Source organism: Falco punctatus, assembly GCF_963210335.1.
Source record: "Falco punctatus genome assembly, chromosome: 1".
Taxonomy (NCBI): Eukaryota; Metazoa; Chordata; class Aves; order Falconiformes; family Falconidae; genus Falco; species Falco punctatus.
In genome coordinates, this window is record NC_137580.1 from 23,053,691 (window position 1) to 23,076,561 (window position 22,871).

General features: G+C 38.7%; 1 protein-coding gene across 1 annotated transcript; it reads right to left on the bottom strand.

Moving 5' to 3' along the window:
• Positions 1–2,167: 2,167 nt before the first annotated feature.
• On the bottom strand, positions 2,168–22,554 carry AP1AR (adaptor related protein complex 1 associated regulatory protein). Its single transcript, XM_080373716.1, has 11 exons — positions 22,538–22,554; positions 19,069–22,179; positions 14,935–14,983; positions 13,281–13,307; positions 12,377–12,402; positions 11,389–11,485; positions 10,540–10,638; positions 8,091–8,152; positions 6,947–7,020; positions 5,909–6,037; positions 2,168–2,696 (listed from the first exon to the last, which is right to left on the bottom strand). Exons 2-11 carry the CDS (start codon positions 19,143–19,145, stop codon positions 2,431–2,433), a joined length of 906 nt encoding a protein of 301 aa, XP_080229842.1. The 5' UTR covers positions 19,146–22,179; positions 22,538–22,554; the 3' UTR covers positions 2,168–2,430.
• Positions 22,555–22,871: the final 317 nt, after the last annotated feature.

Below are 22,871 nucleotides of genomic sequence, written 5' to 3' on the forward strand. Positions count from 1 at the left end.
GGGTACAGCTACTCATTACTGATAGAAGAAGGGCTCCATGCTCCAAGTTCCTCAAGTCCTCCATTATCATAGCTTGTGTAGACAGGTCTCAAGAAGGGATGCTATGGAATTCAGTAGTTAAAGACACAGCTAATTATTTATTAAAATCTTCCTTAGTTAGCTGACACATAGGTAATTTTGTGTCATGTTCTAACAATTCAACTTTACACGCTGCTTTCACTATGTATGACACAGCAGCCACAAAACCAGCAACAGATTAAACTGCCAAAAACTTAAGACTGACTGAAAATTTTAATGACTTCTAAATTTATACAGATATGTATTTTCCAGTACTGTTGAATTCTTTCACATGTGTATAATCTTTCAATTTCTTAGATTTCCGCAAATATTGACCAAAATTTCTCAAGTCGCTCAGTGTGGTGCACTGAACTCCTGAAAAGCGGAATGCTATTAACCATGGCTACAGAACATGCTCATCACTGTAAAAGCCTTCAGCTGGAGCTAGCTTCCTTTTTCCCAAGTGCTTGTCCATTCTACAAGCAGGAATATCAGCTAGTTTACTTCCTCCAAGCATGGTCAGGACAAATAAATGTCATGTTCACTTGTCAGGAAAAGTAGTGACCACTGCAGGGTAAAGTTATGGTTTCAGCAGGTAAAAAACTTGTTATTTACATGTTGAGAAAGTTGCCTTTGTTTCCATAGGAATATATTATACAAATAAACGTTCAGGAGAAGTTACACAGTAGTAGCTTATGCCAAACCAAAAATATACATTTGATGTGTACAAATTTTTAAAGCTTATTACAGGCATTGCAAATGTAGATAATTACATTAAAATATTTTCAATGACATAGCTATGGTTTAAATTAAGAAATGGAATGTCATCAACAAGATTTAGCTGTTCAGTAGTGTTAATATTTGTACATACTTAATCCAAGTGTGCAGTATTTTTGTTCAAGTTATCATGAAAAGGACCACACTCTAGTGACCCTAATATTATACATAGGCTCAGATGATCTAAAACAGCGACACAGCTTTCACTGACAAATTGGAAGACCTGGTCTTCCAACGATGCATATTTACTGCTTAACACAGCATGTTGCTTCTACTCCACAATGAAGTTAGAGCCCTTGCCCCTTTGTTCAAGGAAAAACAAGACGGCTACACAAAATAACAGTAGAGTAGCATGGCTTTACTGAAACTTTGGGGAAAGCTTGAGATCTACAAGTGTTTTGCACATTCTCTTCAATGAGCTTTTTTCCCTTTCTTTTTTTTTTTTAAAGTATAACTTACATTAAGTATCGGGGGAGACCACACAATACATTACACCAGATCTGTAGTAACTGAACACCTCCTTGAATTTCAGTTTGTATTAGCAGTATTACCCATCCAGTTTAGAGGCACAGGAAAGCTAGAGCACTAAAACACACTGTTTTGTAACCTGAACTTTTTTTTTTCCTTTTAAAAATGCAGATATAGAAATTCAGTCTTTAGGTACTTGTTCTTCCCACCCCAACAGCAGAGCAATCATCCCTCCCCCAGCTTGCTCAGAGAAAGTTCTTTTCAGTAATTGTCCCAGTTAAGTTGAATCTTAAGTTTTCCACAACTAAAGAATTTTAAGGACCGTGTAGTAACAGATGTTGGTCTGTCTTGGGGGGGGGGCAGAGAAATCAAGACTTTGGTCCTCCCAGTTCTCCACTAGATACTGGTTAAAAATTAGAGTTTGACACATAAAAAAATCTTTATAGTTGGTTTTCTATCTAGCACACACTTACTAAGTCTGGCATGTTAAACAAGACAACATCTTACCTAACCTGATGATTTGTACTGTTTGTTGAGGTTAACTGTACTTAGCATAAAGCAATAAAAACAAACAAAAAGGACAACACAAAACTAGGAAGACTGTAAACTAGACAGGGAAAACGTGCAATTTACCATGTATGAAATTTGTTTTGCAGCTGGCTAAGTACACCCTCTAAATAGCCACAGAATGAGTCAAAAAGCACATATCAGAAATGAAGTTTTTTTAAAATTATTTTCCTATATTCAAGTATTAGATAAACGTTATTAGGCCAGTGATGAATTTTAAAAACAAAACCAGTAGAAACATCATCCAGGAAAAAAAAAAAAAAGCTCATTAAAATATAGACATGTCAAGCTATGAAGCTTAAATTAGTGCAGATAACTTTATATTAAATCCAGATACCCAGAAATATACACAAGAAAATCACCCCAGTTTTCATAAAAGTTTAGAAGGTAGACAATAAAATTGCACTTAATTCTGAATTAATTCAGAGAGCAAGTCATTCCCATTCCTTGCTGATCAATTAATAAGAAAAAGGGAACCAACATTATAAAAGAGCAAATTGGCTTTGTACGTTCTATTTCACTTTCCAACATTTGGTCATAAACAAGGGCCACACAGTTTCACTATCTGTCTTGATGATCAGAATCGGATATCCTTACATCTGATGCAGACAAATCTAGTACAGGATTTACAAATCCGGCATATTCTGAATTGCCGTTGTCATCCATTTCAGCGCTAACAAAGTCATTCTCCCACTCCAATCCATTAGAATCGTCAGAGGCTGAAGCTGGATTACTTCCTGTCTTCTTGCTATTACATTTCAGTGCCGCCCGCAGTATATCTTCTTCTGTTTTGGAGCGTTCTCTCATTGGAATCAATCTGTTTATGCCTGTGATTTAAGACATGTTTTTAAGGACAGACGTAATTTTGAGGGAAGTACCTTCACGTTTGTGTTAGAACATCAGAACAAACAGCAAGAATCCTTTAGAGATCAAGACTCTCGTAATTCCACTCCTGAGCATCACCGTACTTTCTCTGGTGCTGCTGTTCACATGAAATACATACTTTGCAGTCAGTTTTGGCCCAGATGAACACAACAGACAGTGATGATGTTTTACAGAGTTCTAATGAAGACAACCTAGTGAAACAACTTATAGCAGTGCTTATTTCTCCTATATATGCAGCCTGCTGCCCTACATTATGGGCACATAAATAGTGGAAGATTATTGGTACTGTGCTACTTCCAGAAAAGCTAAATGTCTGGACAATCCTGCAACATTCCTGTAACTTACTGACAAGCACGTGAAACATCACGTGAAACATTTTAAACAGCAGCTAAAATTTCGCTAGATATTGGGTGCATTTGTTTAGGAAAGGTCTTTAGTTTGTTTCAAAAAGGCGTCATTCATTTCACACAAAATAAGGCAAAATATGGGTCAGAAAACTGCACAAAGACAGCAGAGATGCTATTTATTTTGTCAGTAACCATAGACTTTCTCATGGTGTATCAAAACCCTCCCACACCACTGGAAAGGATAAAGGAGAGGATTTACAATACTCTTCTTATTCACTGGACTCCTTGTACATTCTTAAATAAACTCCCCTTCTAAACTTGGAGAACTAGCTAACTAGTTAATTATAATTAAAAAGTTACATATTACAAATGAAACACACATCTCTTGTAGGGGGGAGGCTTCACAGGAAAAAAATACTTAAAAGGTAAATTGTTCCCTTCCCCAGACTCAATTGATAGATTGTATGTTAATGGTTCATGGACCTTTCAGAACATCACTATTTTCAACAGCATTATTCCTTTGGTACCAATGGCTCACTTGAAGCTGCTGCCCATCTCAAGATACACTGCTGAAAACACCAATACAATATTAGTGCTACAAGGCCCTTGTCTATTACTTGAACGTGACACCAAAGAATGAAAATAGAATCACTGTTTAAGAAAAAAAATCTGTTTAATCCAGGAAAGTTACTGTTTCCAGTTTCTCTTCACAACCTTTGTCTTTCTGTATAATGCTCTTTATAAAACTATAGCATTGCAGGGCACAAACTAGGCATCTGCTGTGCTCAGACTGCTCCAGTCCACAACCCCATTTCAGTACTACCATTACACAGCCATTATATACTACTATTAGTAGTACATAATCATGCCTAATTCAAGATCTAGGCATTATTCCCTGTTCAGAACCTCCTAATCCAGCAACTTTTCAGTCAAGCAATGTCATCTTTTGTTACTATTCTGAGTTGTTTTTTTAAAGGCTAATACCCTTTCAAAACACTGGTCCTTCTCTACTCTGTGTTCAGCCCCCATACAACTTTGTCTACTAACAATAAAAATGTGTGACTAGACCATAAATTAATATCCCAGTTCACCAAACACACACACACGCTTACTTTTTTGGATCTGTCCAGTCTCCACAGTAGATTTTGACATCACACACATTAACTAAACTTCTTATCCCCAGCAAGCAGTCAACCCCTTTAGGGAGATGGCTGTAATAAACTTAAGATCTACCAAGAACATGCTAAAAACTACTCAAAGTCCTTGCAATATTGACTAGTGCTTCTTTCAAGTAACCACATTCCTTCCTTTACAGCCATGAAAACAAGTCACCTTCTCAAGCATATGCAATCCTCCATGGGTTATCACACCATCTCTTCTTCCTAGTAACCTCAAATCTTGAGCAGAAGAGATGCGCTACCATCACAACGACTAGCTCTCAAAAATAATTACTCTGTAGAGCACAGGCTAGTAGGAATCCGAAATGGAGCAATGCAGTAATGTTGTTCTGGTTTTAGGCAGTTTTTGGCACTTCTCAGCACTTACTATTCAGTTACCTCTAAACTAGATAAATACTTACAATGTGACAGTGATAAGAGAACAATGAAGAGCAAACATCAGATTGTTAATTCTATATAGAGAATTAAATTTCCCAACAGTGAGGATAATACAAGCCCATATGTAACAAGACCCTCAACCTGTCAAACAAACAAGATACTTTTGCATGCAGGTATGCCTGGTAAAGACTGAACCTTGCTCTCATCTGGTTTTCAATAGTTACTTAGAAAGTAACTTAAGCTAACACCTAAGAGTGGAAGAACAATTCAATCTGTAAAAAAAAAAAGCAAAGAATGCAATTGTTGCATTTCTTAAGCATGGCGTAGAATAGAGTTCCCAGAACACTGTTTCTGCACTGGTGCTAATTGCTCTAAACATAAAATCCAGTGTACTTCAACATTCGTGACCCTGCCCTAGCTTCAGTTCCTCTAGAACACTAATAGCTCTTGCACACCCTAGCTAAAAAAAGATGCTGGGTATTTCTGGGTAAACCTGTGAAAGTTAAGTATTTCACAACAAGTTTCTGAATTAAACATTTTAGTGCTCTTGACAGTGCTGAACTTTTAAACTGCACACAGATTGTCAAAAGCCAGCCTACTAAAGAAAAAAAAATATTTGCTATGTATTGGCTAAAAGAAATTCTGGGTTATTTTTTACTCTGAGCTTTTCAAGAGTCAAGGTCTCAGATTTTTTGATTTCTTTTGAAACTAAGACAAGAGCTTTTGCTGATTTACTAAAGAGAACAGAAAAGATCTATAACAAACAGCAGCAGCAATCAGAATAGTTGGGATACTCACCTGGAACAGACCTAAGTTTCCCGTAGAAGTTACAATAAAAGTAATTAGGGTTTAAAGAAACAATATTTCCCAAAATACTTTACTCCTGACCAGCTTCCACATTTAAAACTAAGAACAAGCTGTTCCTTCTGCTACTGGCTCACAAGAGGGCAGCATTTCTTTACGATTAGTTGTGAGTTTACAAGTCAGTTCCTCAAAATGCAGGAAAAGACAGTTTACTGAAGGATCCAAGGAAATTAATTCAATTATTAGACAGATAACCACATTTATCAAAATATGCAATTTTCTAGGTAAAAGTAATTTACAATTTAAGCATTACATATTTAACAGAAATTGCATCAGAATTAAGTTTTAATACACTTTCCCTTTTGAAAAATACAAATTGACATAATTAAAACTGTCAGCCTTTTTAACTTGTAAATTAAGAATGAAACTGAATGGTAACATAAATACCTTCTTCATCTTCCCACTCTAAATCTAATGAAGTGCTGTCATCATTTCCACTCATAGATTTTGTTTTGGTCATTAAGTCACAACTGCTTTCTGTGTTGGGCGTCAGCACTGTAGCATCAGATGAAAGTCCTATATATAAAATTTTTTTTTTTAGAATTTAAGGTTCAATATGAAAAACTAAACTTTCCAAAGTTTTTTTGTGCTTTGTGGCCTTCAAGCCTCAGGAACATTTGGAAAAGCACCCCATCCATCACTTCAAAGAGCATACAGTAGCTTTTTAATAGTCAACATCACCAAGATATTACAAGAGGACATTTAGCAATACTGCCTAATGAAAACTATAGGGGAATTTAATAAGCTGTGAGCTGGACTTATGTGAAGACTTAAAAAAAACACACAACAAACACAAACCAAACACCAAACCTCGCCCTCAAAAACCACCAAGTTACAAGCAGTGTTTCCCAAGAATTACCATCAGCCCTCCAGCTTCTCAGTGACTATCACATACTGTCACCAATTCCCTAGGGATATATGTTAAAAATTGTTTTTCTCTAAACTGTTAGTATCCTCTCTTGCACTTCATTAGAAAAAAATTAAACATTAGTATGACTAATTTTGCTGAGAGATTATTTCAAAAAACTATATACATGCATTCACATCTTTGATACACAGTTTGGTTTTACAAGAAAAGTTCACAGCATTGACATTGCCTGCACAAAGATGGCTGGAAAACGTAAGTAAAATAAAATCCATGCACAGGACTTATTTGCTTACAGAACTTGCTTTTGACAACTGGAAAAACACAGCATATGCAACTTGTGCTACAGCCATTCAAACAGTTGAAGCATCAGGTATTAGAGAGAAAAAGAAGTTTCCATGAGATTTTTTAATACAAATATACATATACACATTCTATATATGTAAGTATGTATATATATAAAAATAAATAAATAATGTTCACCTAGAAAAAAAAAAGCACCCTGTGCTCCTCAGACTCACTTAACCTTTAAAGACATGCATAAGAAAAGGAAGACTTACTACTACTTCGGAAAGCTTCATAATGGAATTTTGTATTTCTTAAGAAAGAATCAAAATCTTCCTCTGCCACAGAGCTGTAAGAACAATGCACATTTTTTTAGCATTATAAGCCTCTAGGGATGCCATAAAAGATACATTAATCCACATGCCCCCCAGTTTTATGCTACAAAGCACATAAATCGTAAACTAAAGCTTTTATGAAATTATCTACAAAATGCCTTTGCATTCCTACTCACCTCCTCTCCCAGTCTGAGCTGCTCAATTTTTAGTAATATTTTCAGTTAAGAGATTAATGAACTTCTGTCACAAAACAACTCTTCCTTTCATCTTTCACTTTATAAAATGTCTCCTTCATTTCAATTCCTTTTTTAACTAAGAATTCAAACCCTGCTACTGCAGCCCTTCATTTCTAAAATATGGCTAGTTCCTACTCATACCATAAAACCTCAGTTTTCACAGCTCCTTTTCTATCTGTACTTCCCTAACTGAAAATTCTTCCTATCCCACTTCTCCTCCATTCAAAAATAGGTGTTTGATTTTAGACCCTTCTCTAAACTCAAATACCATTCCATAGGATTTTTTTTTTTTGGGGGGGGGTGGTGGTGGTGTGTGTGTGAGGTGTTTCTTCCCCCCAAACACTGAACACAGAACATGGGATTGAAGAGAATTAAATTAATAATATTAATAAACAGGCAGACTATATAAACATTCAATTCCACATTTGATTAGTGTGTATTTTACTGGGCATTTCAAACAGGGTTCTGACTAATAAAAATATTTTTATATTAGTTGAGATTTTATATATAGAAATCTTTTTAATACAAAACCACTAGATTTTGTGTATGTGTATATACTTTAGTAGCTGACAGTATGTTCAGTTTTGTATGCATCAGTCTAATAACCACAGTGAAAACCAGAATGAATGCAATCTAGCCTCTCATTTCACAGATTAACAGTAACCAGCTCGCATTCAGTAACTACTTGGTGTGGAAAAAACTGCAACAAATAATAACAGCTCTAATTTAGAAATACTGCCAATGTTACATTTGGAAAACGTGGAATTTTTTTTGGGGTGTGTGTGGGGGAATGAGGAATAGGAGTAAAAACAGTCAGTCTTCGATAATCACTAAAAATTGTGTCTTACCTCTGATGTTCTCCATTATTAGCAGCATGCGCTCTCTGTGTTATCCTTTGCTGTCTACGTTGCTATGGAAAGAAGCAAACTGTTGAAAAAGCTGAATGCAATCACTCAGAGCAATACACTCAGTACACCAGCATTCCCTTAACTGAGACATTAGAAGGAGTGCTGTCCTGATTATGACAAAGACTAAGATAAAAACAAACCAGTTCATTTTAGTATCTAGCTACTGTATTTTCTGAAAAGTCTATTCTCAGTCTTAACAGATCTGTCCCTGCAAAAGAAAAGCAGGGGGAAATAAGCCAGAGTTTTTTACTGTCAACTTTAACTTCATCTAAGAATCTCTCTTTGCTGGTGAGAAAAATGCATCAGATAAGCTAGTATTTTTTAATCCCAAGATGATGATGGCTCCGTTTCTTGGCACATTTTCCATCTCTGATATTTATATAAGTATCAGAATAAGCAGATTGCAATCAATAAGGAAACGGGAAGCGTAGAAGTAAAAGAAATACCACGTAACAGTGGTTGTAGGCAAGAAGACTTAAGTATGCAGGGAGAAAGAGACAGAAATTTGGTACCAATATAGTTAACAAGTCCGTAAAATTCAATTACTGACACATGCAACAATTTTCTTTTAAGATTCATATACCCACATAATAACCAATTTCAATTATCTACCTATTTTGCCAGGTCACATACAAATATTTAACACTGTAGGTTCCAGGATACATATTTTAAAATTCTCTTCTCTTACAAACCCTGACATTTAGTAGGGCAACATTAGCAAGCCAAATTAGTTTTAAAGGGATGCCATACTTCCCATGGAAAAGCCATTTTTTCTCGTTTAGAAGACTTCTGCCCACAAACAGCAAAGAGGTGAGCTGTGTATTCAAAAAAGGCTTTAGTTTATTTAGAAAGGCTAAATGTTTGATCTGTATCTATAAAAAAAGCACACCCTTAGAAATCCTTATAATCTTTGTGGGGTTTGGGGGGAGTTGTTTGTAAAGAAGGTAAGTGGTACTAATTTTAAGGGAGGAGGAAATTAAAATCTCTATAACGCATTCTATCTTAGGTCCTGACTAAAAGAGGTGCAGATTAAAAATACTGAAGGACAAGAAAAATAGCATTTCTTGCACAGAACTTCTAAAAAAAACAGTTAACGCCATAAAACAATACTTCTGCTGACTCCATATAGACCAGAAGTGTTAAAAAAAAAGCTACAGGCAAAAACCATCAGAAAGTATTAACCCTCCCATAACAAATGACAAGAGAATAGAAAGAAGAATATGAAATGAGACCTATACTTCACAACAAGTGTTAGATGAACACTCACTCATTACTATCAGGCTGGAAATAACAATTTTCAATTCACTCTTTTGAACATAGACAATACATTAGGGTTAAACATCTCCCCTATACTTATTGTAGATTTCAGACTTCTTCAATTTGTCTAAAACCTAACTTCTGAAAATTTGTTTCTAATCGAACACACATCACATGCCTAGTGGACTATTTCCTTGAACACGTTACAACTGCAGCCACACACATTACAGATGAACAGATAGCGCAAAGTTAAAATGTTCTTTTTAACATACACACTTTGGCAACCTGAAATTTGTCGATGTTGTGAAAACACATGCTTTAATAGCTTATTAAGATGGCAAAAATATTAAATGCATGGATATGTAACTCTTCAAACTGCAAGATGCAAACCATGAGTAACAAATGTTATCGGGATACAGAACAGCATCAGTTTTCAAAAAAGCAGGAGAACATAATGTGGCTTTTGTTTTGCTCGACCAAGCTCCAAAAGAATGGACACCAGACATCTGAAAGTAGGCACAGAGTTATTAAAAAAAGACTGCTGTTAAGTCATTACTAGACTTTGGCTACTACACATACAAATCACAAAGTGATGAACAACTCAGGTTGGAAGGGACCTCAAAAGGTCATCTAGTCCAACCTCCTGCTCAAAGCCGGGTCAACAAATTCAGATGACTTGGAAATACATATCTTCATGTTAACACAAACCACAGACATAAGGAACAATTAAGTGCACAAATATATTAAGTACATTGTACAAATCTACATAATGCCATAAAGTGTGCTTAATTTCGGGGGGGGTGGGTACTAGAAACCCATCACAGATCACTTTCTATTAAAGATCGGTAACTACTATATAATGTAAGTAGTCTGTCAAGCTAATTATAGATGAAAATTATACATCTCATTCAAAATCTATACTTGGTGACATAAGCCGTTTCAAAAAATTCTGACGATTTTCAGCTGTTCCAGTCAGCTGTAGTTTAAAATTGTGTATTTCTTTCTCTGCTAGAATTTACAAGCCAAAGCAATTTCCTCATTACGTTTCCTGAGATGTAAAGGATATTAGGAAAGTCTGCATACATAGAAACAGAACAGAAGCTCTGATATATATTGGGGTCTTTCCCCTCACCTCCAAGAGCTTTTTCTGCTTTGCTGCCCTGGCTGCTTCACGTTGTGCAGCATATAAAGCCTCCTCTTCTATTCTTAACTTCTCCTCTTGTAAGGCTAACTGTATATGAACAAAACAGTAATGGTTAACAAAAGCAGAACCTATCTATCTTCCTATGAATAAAGCCATAAGTTCAATAAAACAAAAGAAGAGCTACTAGAAAATAAAAATAAAATAAAATAGACTATAGCTAAAACATTTTTCCTCATTAACTGAATCTAACAGCTTCCCCCCCACCAAACACCCCAATAAATGTAGGTAATTAAACATTACCCTATTGAATAAACATCATTACTAGTGAATCCCTTTAAATGCATGTTGCATTTTATTATGAACTGCACAGTGAAAGACTTAAATCTTTTCAGTTGAATATTTCATTGGTACTTTATTGAAAATCATTCTCAATTTCTACATTGTATTCCACATAGTATTCCATTAACTGCTGACACGCACTAAAACAAAATGACAAATTATGGGCTTTTTTTCTTAAGAAAAGCTCTGGAAAAAACTGCGCACAAGTAAAGCTGAATCAAGTATACTCCCCATTTTGTCTTTGGCAAAAAATTCCAATTTATCAGATCTCAAGTTGGAAAGCCAGCCTATTCACTCAATTTTTTACTACGAGGCTATTTAAAAAGAAGCAATCTCAGATACAAACTTAAGTTGCGCAGCAATCTCTTTGTGTATCTTGCAGACTAAAAAATACCGATGAACTCCAACTGTTTCGTTCAAGCAAATGGAATCTCCTTGCGTTCATAATTGAGATCTAAACTACTTTAAAAGAAAAACTATCCAATCGTGACTGCTTACCTCTGACTGAAGTTTCAAATCAACAGCCCTCTGCTTTTCAGCAATGGAGTCATAATGTCTGTCTTTCAAGTCAGCAATTTCTTCCTCAGTCAGAGGTCTAAAAGCATGGGGGAAACACAAAAACACTCCATCTATTATTTACGCATGACAACCCTAAGTTGCACAAACATATCCATACAGTCTTTCTTGACTGGCTCTTTAATGCAAATTCAACAAGGGGTGCTTTTGGCCAGCTCCTCCCAAGAACAGAGTTCCAAAGTTCCAGTTTACTCAAGACAACACTGTCTCTCCTTACTCTTACAAAGCATTTTTTGTCTCTTTCTATAAAGTATATTTTCAAAACATTATTTGCTAACAGAACTACTTGCAACAGTTGATATCATTGCAGTGTAAGTCTCTTTTACTTCTTTTTAATCCCCTAATTGTAAATTGTTCCCCTTTCACCTGTCATCTACTTTATGTCTACTTATATGTATCTAACAAGCAAGACTGCAAAAGCATTATTATAATGTTTGCTATATCACTTCTTTTGAACCATTCACAGGGAATATCATTTTGGGAACTGTCAAACTTACATAATGCAAAATGTCTAGAATTAGACAAGCAACACGTACACTTTGGTGCCTTCGTATGTTTCCTATAGAGCAGGCCTCCAGGTTTCTACTGCTTACATAAATGCTAACACGTTCACAAAAAATTCACTGGTGTTGTAGCACTAACACCCTGTGTAACTTTAAATACAGACTCTGGAAACAAGAATAAAACCAGTATGTTGCAAAGAGCCTTAAGTGTCATATATAGTTTTTGCATGGTGCATTATCATCTAAACTGTTTTGATGTGGTTAAGCATGAAGGTTAGTTTGACGTCTACTCTTCCCATGTACGTGATGACTAATAAGACAGAGAGGATTTTGACAGGAACTCTGAAAAGTTTAAGTCACAGTGAGAGAACAGAGCTAAGAAGAGGTCCTGAATTTCGAAGTCTTACCTGTGACTGCTTCCTGGGCTATCCCCCTGTTAAATTAAAAAAAAAAAAAAAACAAAAAAAAAAAACAAAAAAAACAGTCAGTGTTTGAGAATCTCAGCAATCAAGTCAATCTTAAGATGGGGGGAAAAAAACAATATGAAATAATAGTTTCTCCCATATATTGGTTTTACAATTGGGGGCGGGAGCAGGGAGGGAGGGGGAAATCGCTTGTTTTAACTTGGAATTTCAAAAAAATCTTGTTACGCAGTCAACTGTGGCTGAGTCAGTAAAACAAATAAGTACTTCAAACCAAAAATAAATATTCCAGCAGTGTATTTCAGGAATCAAACTATTAGTTCTCATATTTTTTAAATACAGGGCAGCGTACCGAAAATGTGGGGGGTGTCCTCCCCTTATCAACCTGTATTAAATCTGTAAGACTAAAGTTTTAAGGCCAACTTCTATTTTTCTGAAGTACTATTCAGCCAGTTTACCCGTAATTGTAATGGCAGAGGACTCCCAAAACTTTCCTTAGCAAAGCAACCCAGGTCCATTAATGTTTTCAGAGAGCATTTGCTGTATCCTATATAAGAGTTACACCAGGAGCAAGTTCTCCTTCAAGTCTTCCCCACACACACACATTTTCCACCACCCATCTTTTTCTTCTTTCCTTTTTGCCTTCCTAATGTCCATAGTGCTCTCTTCCTGAAATGATTACTTCCCATACTCTCCCCAAGTAGTTTTCTCTTCTCTTAGGTCTTCATCTCTCCCAAAGTGTTAAATACTCATTCTTAGACCAAGCAAAACTCAAATTAAAAAAAACCATGTGATTTAAGTCTGTAACATAGTGGGAGGAAGATACTGGTCTTGCAACCATTTTTAAGGGTTGTACTAGCAGGTTTCACATTATAATCCAGGTACTTACCTCATCACTTTCCACTAGGTTCTCAAACTGCAAAGAAAAAGTAGTAAACAATCTTTATAATTCAATATAACAAGTCACTAAACACATACAGCAAATACGATTTTCATATTTAATCTGTCTTGTAAAAAACACTACCGCAACAACAACACTGGGACCGTAATACCATTAATGAAGGCCCCTACTTTTAGAGACAGTATTACTTTTATAGTAGGATCTATCTTCTTACCAAAGTTTTTCTTAAACATTACATTCCCCTAAAAGCAGAAGAGTCAAAAGTAAAAAACTTTAATGTATTTCACTACAACTTACGTGATGGTCCTAATAAAAATGAAATCTTATTAGTTTCTGAGATTGCTAATAGTTCTGCATATCTGAAGCATTATAATACAAGCAGTGGAAGCAATGGTATGGCTCTGACATACACCAAAGCACCCACTTAATTTAAAACTATAGAAGATATAAGGGTTACAGTGCATGTAACCTCTACCTCACACAGCAATCATGATGCTTAAGGAGTATTTGAAGATGTATTTAATTTACAGAAAACATGGAGTTACTTTCTACACAGAATTCTAAAAAAAGCAAGCAACAACCACCCCCCCCTCCCAGCTTTGCACATAAGAAACTAAAGGTCAATAAAGGCAATGTAAAGCTTAATGATAGGAAGCCAAAAGCAACGCAAACTGAGTAAGAATACATGGAGCATTCTAAGCGGCACAAACTCATCCAGCAGAAGTTCAACTATCACAAAAAACACAAAAGGAAATGGAAATTCTCTGTACTATTTTCACTGAATACGCACCTTCCACGTAGTAAATACATCAAACATGGAGGTCAGTACCTACAGCAAAACTTCTTATCAACTAATTGCTGTAAGCAGAATATGAATAACAATCTGGGAGGAGGACAGAACTTTATTTCCCCTACCATATATTTCCGCTGTGGAAATACCACACAACTGGAAGTTGTGCACTAAAAAAAAAAAAAAAAAAAAAAAAAGTAAAAAAAAAATATCACCCCTACCGTATACATCTGCCGCCTTTCTTGAAAGCCAAAGCAGTAATTACAGTTATTAATGGTATTCTCAGTAACAGGGGCAATCTGAACAGTCTAGGACATTTAGACCATAAGGAACACTCAAAAAAAGTAAACCAGGTTATTCTGAGAATCTTACACAAATTAACCCTTTTTGCCAAGGGTAGTGTAAGGTATTTGGTGGACAAGAATGTACTGCTGTAGTGAGCAAGGTGGACTACACACATCACTAACTATAAAGTAACCTCATCAGATTCTAGCTTTTTGTGAAGTCAGACTCATAACTAGATGTCCTGTACTTATACCAACAGAAAAATCACTCCCAACACAGCAGTGATGAAAGATGCAATAGGCAGACTCCAGAATTCTCTAGTGCTGAGTATCAGAACACAACAGATACTTCTCTTCTTTCCAAATAATAGATTAAAGCTAGGTGATGTATTAATGTTCCGAGGTGCTGTAAGAACCACTATCTTGCCACCCAGTGCAGCATTCATTTAGTCTGAAATAACCCAGAGTATGTCAGTGCAGATAAACTGCAAAAATTGTTAAAGGCATTGCAGGATTTCAGCTTTTCCACTTTTTCTTTTTTGAAATCACTAGAAATGGAAGCACTCACCTCTATAGTGAAGTGTTCTCCTGTTGAACATGTTCTAAAATACTTTGATCTGGAAAAGTAAGTCTACAATTACACTACAGAATAGTCTTCAATTCACAACAGAAGGAAAACAAGCCTGGCAACTTTAAATAGTTTTTGAAATATGTTAAGTATGTATAAAATAAGCATAAAATCTTCATGTATTAAACACATTTACTTGTTAACCTGTGCTCTGCACCGCTACCACAGCAGAAACAGGCGAAACTGTGTAAACATCTTATACAGAACTGGAGAAACAACAAACACCCTGAAGTGAGAAGAAATCACTTACCAGGATGCTGGACTTGACATTTACAGACATTTAGCGTGTTCTGCAATACTTTTAATACATTTTTATTGAAAGACATTATTTCAAGCAATTCCTGAAAACAGCGTTGCTCATCACGGCACTTAACTCTTTACTAGCATAGTATCTTGTACAACATCAATACATTTGTTCTTGACAGCTAGGCACTGCTAGAAGGTTGAACCTCAGAGAAAAACATCTACGAAGAGGTCACGACAATACTTTTCAACTACAAAAACAATATTTCCAGTCTGTAATTTTATACAGGATATCAGTCTCTCCTGTGAGATTGTTCATCTTAACACTGTCCTCTCTAAAAAAAAAAACACCACAGTATTAAGTTACCTGAATACCTTTTTGCCCAGTGGAAGAGGTTTGGCTATCACCCAAAAGAACAATCAAATGTATACTGGTGCTTCAGTACAACATTCATTTCATTGAACTATTTTAAAAACCAGAGTTTTCAGTTGCAAGTGCTGGCTGATATCAGGAATACAGCCAGCACGTCAGGCATCTCTATGCTTGTACAGAAGATCACTCTGTACTTGCAATCAACACAGACTTCTACTATGCTAAAAGCAACACACCAGCCAAAGCCTGAATTATTTTTCTATGGAAGTCAGTTATGATACGTCTCCCATGGCAACTTGTTGCACAACCTTTCCTTCTGTACAGCAGCGTACCTTGCAGTGCACAGCTGCCACTACAGAACAGTTTCCAGTTGACTCATTGCTATGAAACCAGGGATGAAAGGCCACTTTAATTCATGCACTACATTGCAAGTATAACTGGGACATGTGGCACAAACACTTAAAAGTAATTTCATAGTAACATTTTGGTGTGCAGGAGCCAATACTATTAAGAATCTAATTCAATAAAACTGTTACAGGAAATTGTTTCAGGGCTGTATGTTGTTAACAAAAGCATAATTCCAGTTATAGCATCAGGTGCTAACTAAATCACGCTCAACTTTACAAACACGTGAGCTGCAGTCAGATTAGTTGCAAGAATTGAACAGTGAGTGAGCTTACAGAAAACTAAGACAATGCAGTGCAAGCCTACTAAACGTAATTACAAATAGCCCAATAGCAACAATATTTCAAGGAAGATCTACGCTTTCTCCCATCTGCTGGACAGGGACTCAGTAACAGTAGACCTAGTTCAGTGCCAAAGTTTGAGCCCCTAATTACCAGAGCAACTATGGAAGACTGAGGTCATTAGCAACAGAAATGGAAGACTCATCAACTTCACCCCCATACACAACAACTTCAATTGAAATAAAATAGTAACCTATTAAAATGCTTACAGCTGTTATAATCCTCTTTTAAGCCCTACTGTTTCATTATCTTCTAAAACAGGCTTGAGAAACTTTTAGGTTTGACAGGTACTAGAGAAACAGTTCAGCTAATAGGCCACAAGACTTTCTAAAAACTGCCAGATCCATCTTCAAAGATCTAAAGCTGTCAAAGACTAACTTTTCTATGCAAAGTCATGTCATCATCTTTAACTTTATAAAAACCCAATCAACTTATACAGACTATGTGTGAGAAAGAAGTCACTAAAAATGAACTTTTAATCTATTAAAACCAGGGCATGAATTAAAATTACTTTTCCGACACCAGTGACAAAAAGGATTGTTTCAGTTTTGCTACATGATAACCCTTCCCAAACTAACCAAGCAAATAAGCCAGAGACAAATTATATTCATTTTTTCTTTTTTGGTTTGTTTGTGGTTTATTCAGGTTTTTTTCTTCTTTTAAACACTCCTCTAGGAGTCCAGAGGAATTCTTATGGTTGAATTTAGCGACAAATTAGCTATGACCTACTTTCTAGTTATTCCTGCAGCTCGTACTACTTTGAGCAAAACTATTTCAGCTGAAGCATAAGGACACTTCATTAAAAAAATAATAAAAAATTACCACTGGAAGTTTGTATTTCTACAGAAAGTCAAAAACTTATACAACACTAAAGGAGGTTTTGGTGCTTCATTTCTCCCTTTAGCAAATAAGCCCCTAACTTCAGCAACTGTCTGCTGAAAACCAGTTGGAGACCATGCGACGGTGTGGCAAGAAGCTAACAAACTATACTTCCCAAATCCAACATCCACCAAAACCAAGTACTAGAACAGATGACAGGCAAACATCACTTAATATACAAAAGGATAAGAAATTTTTGCAAACATACAAGAACAGAAGAATACAAGGGGGAAAAAGCCAACCAAACAAAAAAATATAGGTAATAGTCACTTTAGACCAGACAGGACAACCATGTGTTTAGAATTTGCTGTTATAGCCAAGACTATCTTGTCCCTTTTTGGATTCTGGCACCTATCCAGTGCTCTTAACTGACTTATAAGCAGTCGGGGGGGGGGGGGGGGGGGGGGGGGGAATAAAAGACCAAAGAGACCCCACAACCAAAGGAAATTCAGAGGGTAAGTACATGTTACTGGAGACTAATTTTCACTCCCCCACCGACTGCTAAAAAAAAAAATGGGTATTATCCTATGAGTGAAGACTCAGCAGAAAACACATGCTAAGCAAGGACCTTTCAAGTATTACCCATTTTTCTCAGGATACAGCACAAGAAATAGATATTTAAGTGCCAGCTGTTCTCATACCCTCTGCTAGAAAGTCTTAAGAATACAAGCAGGTGTCATACACACACACTGTCCTGGACTTTCCCCCATTTCTCTGGAAAATATTCCTAAAAGGTCTTTGGTTGGGACAAGCAGACTTGCCTGCTAGAGCTGATGTGAAATAAAAGGCTATGAGTTTGCAACATGTAAAATGCTCAGCATATCCATCTAGGATGATTTCAATCCTAATACATCAGTCCAAAGCAAGATCTGTAAGTATCAAATATTGGTAATTATATGGAAGAAAACCAAGTTCTTGTATAGGTGGTGTATCATTCCCATTTGTACACTACTTTTCCATAAGCTGGTTGTTGCAGAACAAAATGCAGATTACACATTTACAAGATATACGGAAGTTTATTTGAACCATTCTGCTCCTGACCTTCTGTAATAGTCCCTCTTTATCCCAACAGTCTCTGCCTCTGACTGATCATATTCCAGAAAATATGGTGCTTCTCCACCTCCACACAAACACGGTAGCCTGCACAGATTTGGGCAACTGACATGAAAACCCCTTCTAAGCCACTTCTTCCAGAAAAACAACCCTGGAAGAGGGCTAAAGGAGTATGAACATCCCCGCAGCCAGTTCACCCAAGCCATCCCTGGAAGCGTGTTACCATCAACCCTCCAAACACACAACGCCGAGCAGCCTTTCAATGGCATTTCATCAGCTCGAGCTGTCAAGGCAGACGCTATACACACGTTTTCTTTCTCTCTCCCCTCTTCAACCTGCCCGCCCTACGGGGAGGGGGCGAAGGGACAGCCTGCAGCCCGGTGTACCCACGCCCTGCCTGAGGTGCCAGTTGCCCACCTCACCCCCTGCCCCACCCCACCAGGCACCGCAATGGCCCCCCAGTCTCCTCATCCACCCCACCAGCCTCCTCACCCCCTGACCCACCTCACCGGGCACCCCAACGGCCCCCCGGCCTCCCCACCCCCCGACCCACCCCACCGGGCAGCGCCACGGCTCCCCGGCCTCCTCAGCCCCCCGCCCACCCCAAGGCAACCCTCGTCCCGCTGTCGAAGCCGCCGCCTCAAGGGCCGGCCGCCTCAGGGGCCGACCGCCACGCCTCACCTCCCGCCGAGGAGTGGGAAGACGGAAGGCGGAGCCGGGCGGGCTTCAGCACCTCCCCGCCCCGGGGAGGGGAAAGGGGTAGCCGCGCTGCCTACTTACCCTCCGCCTCGCTGGAGCCGGCCGGCTTCCCTCCGGAAGAAGAGCCCGCAGCACCACTGCGCCCAGCAGTTCCCCATCGCATTCTGGGCAGCGGCGGCGAACGGCGGCTCCTCCTCCCTTCGGGCGGGTTCAAACCGCCCCTGCCATCAAGGGCGGCGGGGGAGAGAGGAGGGCGGAGAGGACGGGCAGCCGCTGGCCCCGAGGAACAAAGGGCCGGGCGGCGGGCGGCGGCTCCGCGCCCACAGCCTCATGGCCGCGGCCGCTGCGCAGAGGCGGACGCCGCATGCCCCGAGCGCTGGCCCCGCCCCCGGCGGCCGCCCCGCCCCCGCCCGGGCGCTGAGGGGGCGCCAAACCACCCCAAACCGCCCGGCGTGGCGAGAGGGTGGTGCTGCGTCCCGGCAAACATGGGCATTTCGAAGGCTCTTCACCTTAAGGGTCAGCGCCGAAGGTATTTATTTCCCCTCCAGGTGTTGTCTTATGGGAAGAAAGGGTGGGTGAGGGCTTGAGTTGCCTGCTGCGGGTGGGAGCTGGGGAGGAAAGGCCCGGCGCCAAACCGAAGCGATGGAGCTTTGTCATCGGGGAAAACAGGATGGGTGAAAAAAAATAAGCCGGTTTACTACAAAACTGCCTTGGAAAGAAGTCAGTGACATCTCATGATCAACTGTTTCATCACCACCGCATGCCACGGGTGTGATTTTTCTTTCTAAATGTACTTTATTCTCCTCCATTTTGTGGAATGAAGAGAAATAGGGTATAATGTGAAACCCTGCATCTTGGCATATGTTCATAACATCTTGTACTCTGTGTGTGAACAAAAGTTCCTGAAGTAAAAAAGCCAAACCCCACTGTTGTAATTTCAGCCCTAAAAGATCATTTGGGGCACCTGACCACTTCATCCCTGACTTGTCTGTCGTTGGATACTTCATTATCAAAAATATTAAGTAACTAGCTGTTTGTCTTCCTGAAGTGCAACAACAAGAACTGTGATGGGTGATTCTAGCAGATACCATGATGTCTGAAAATTTCTGGCAAGCAAAATAAAAAACCAAAATCAGAACTGACACCACATTGACATTCTCAAGATGAATGTTTCAGAGAGCTACAGCAAGACAAGCACAATGTGGAAGGCACACAGCACAGCCACATATTATTTAGTACGAAAAGCTAAACGATATATAAAAGAAATGCCATTGCCCCACATTCAAAGGATCCAGAATCCAGACTGACAAATTGTATCAGTTGCAGTCAGCTCAGAATACTGAAAATGTCTAACTTACACTGTAGGTACTTAGAAAATAAAACTATGCAGTATTTCATTGGTTTAGTATTTCATTGGCTGTGTTGACTGTAAGACTACCAATTTAATTCTCAGAAAAAGAAAGCTCTTCTAGCTATTGACTTTAAAACTCTTTTGCCCCTTTCTCATTAACCTGGGAGATGTCCTTTCCTATGGTCATGGAAGATCAGAAGAGCTCATAGTAGCCTGCATTTAAAAGAAAAAAAAATATTCCAGGGTTCCAAAGGCCAGTATGAAGAAGCATCGCCAGCAGCCACACTTTTGAGGAAAGGAATGGAGTCAAGGTCCCCATTGGCTACAGGCATCACATTATGAGAGAAAAAACATGGTTTCTTTCACATTATCGAGACTGAATTTGGTCAATGCTGTTGAGATACCAACAGACTGTCAGACATACCTGGAGTGGGGGTACTATATGATTTAACAAAATACCTCATTTATTCTTCACCACCTTCAGTCTCTGTGGCTTTAAATTACAGCACCACACTGACACAAATCATTGGAAGTTAACAGTGACATTATCTATATAAAAATAAAGATCACTCAAAATACAAACCTCAAAGCAACCTATACACAAAAGGAATTGTCATCTTTAAGTTAGTTGCTGATGGTAAAAGCCAGCATTACTCACACAGCAGTGGGGCAGCTAGAATCTCTGATTAATAGAGATCCCGTTGAGATGGGGCACCGTCCGTAAACAAGAAAGGCTGGTTTCCCATATTGTTTGCTACAATTAAAATAAAATTCAAGAACCATCTGCACTGAGAGTGAGTTTTTGACGCCTGTGTTTTGTGCCTTTTGTTTAAACAAGCCAAAATTGGTATCTTAAGCAATGGAAGAGTTAATTGGTTGCCAAGTTAGCTATCTATTAGCAGTGCTGAACAAATGCCAGGACCCAGAGAAGGCACTTGCTACAATAATGATGAGCAGCAGAAGCTGGGAGGAATATAATAAATTAATGACAACTGAGCTGCAATTTTTTTTCCTGGAAATGTAAGGTCAGCCTTGAAAGGTGCATTACAGTGATTGCATATAGGAAGTGGGAATAAGGGTGAAGGAGAAATAAAAAAAAACAAACAGAAATGAACTACAGAAGGTGACGCATTATCGACATGACTGAAGAGAAATAGGAGAAAGGTTTCAGAAAGCATTATTGGAATATTGATGCCTCATGATGCTATTTTCCAGGGAACTGGGCATTTTGGCAAGGTGTACACTGCTCCTCTCCCAAAGAGAATTGTTTCAGTAGCTAAACCTGACAGGTGTTCATAAATTTCTTCAGAGAAATTTCTTCTACAATACCCTAGACTATGAAATATAGGCCACAAAACTGAGAAGATAAATGTCTAGGAATTGACTGGTAAAAACAGAAGAGGAAAAGTGCATGATGGCCATGGGGTGTGACATTCTCGTAGCAACGTGGCAGGGCAGGAGTTATGCAGCTTTGCAGTCCTTGGAACAGACATAGCTGGTCTCCACTTCCTTTCTATTGCTTTAATCTCTTCTTTCCCGCACACACCCCCCCTCCCCCCCCCCCCTCCCCCCCCATCTGTAACATAGCACCTTTCAGGAATATCCACACAGAATGTCTTTGTTTCTGTAGTTGCAGTTTCTGATTGCTTTCTCCTGCACGCATCCTGCCATGCCACTTGTGTCCATGTCCAGAGCAAGACAAGTCAGTGTGAGAAAAAAGCTGTCAAGGGTTGCTCCATCAGTTGCTGTCACCAGTGTGCAGTGGAGAGAGCAAGGGTGTGTTGGATGAAGTCTCAATCAGTAAACCCACGTGCATGCTTCAACTTTGCTAGAAGCAGCCCCTGTTGAAGGAGATCGGTTACCTTCATGCTGTTAAGGTGTGAAGTTGCACATAACATCCAGAAACTGTTTTTAAAATAAAATGCACAGCAAGGGCACTGACAGACACCCATTTTAAAGCGTATTATTCCACCTTTATCATCGCCACATTCTTAGCAACATAAGCTGCCTCGTAACAGCACACAGCTGCTCAGGCACAGAATATTCATTAAATGATTTCATAGCATTTTTTTATTGTGGCACTCTGCCCACCACACGTTTTCATGCCACAATAAGGTTGCTTAGTCATTTGTTCTTTATGTATCTTAATGGCTTTAAGAAGAGAACCTCAGGGGAAAATGTTTTATAAGGCCTTTTTACTTGTTATAGCCAAGTAGATCTCCAGTAGGTCTTGGACACTGGCTTAGGCTGGCTTTGTTAGGAAGGAGTCTGGCATCTCTTGTGCCATCAGCTCCACAAATTTGGCTCCTGGCTGTTCCTGTTTTCCTAATACCTTGGCCCAAGACTGAATAGCAGTCCTAGACGGAGGGGATGGGGATGCAAAGGTCTTCAAGGCAAAGGAGGAAAGTTTGGGAGCAACAGGCCTTGAGGAATGTGATGCTGTTGTAATTGTGGATGGCGAGGTCACGGCATGACCAAAGGGCTCCCGAAAGGGCCTCACAGTCCAGCGGTGCAAATCCTTGTGTGCAGTCAC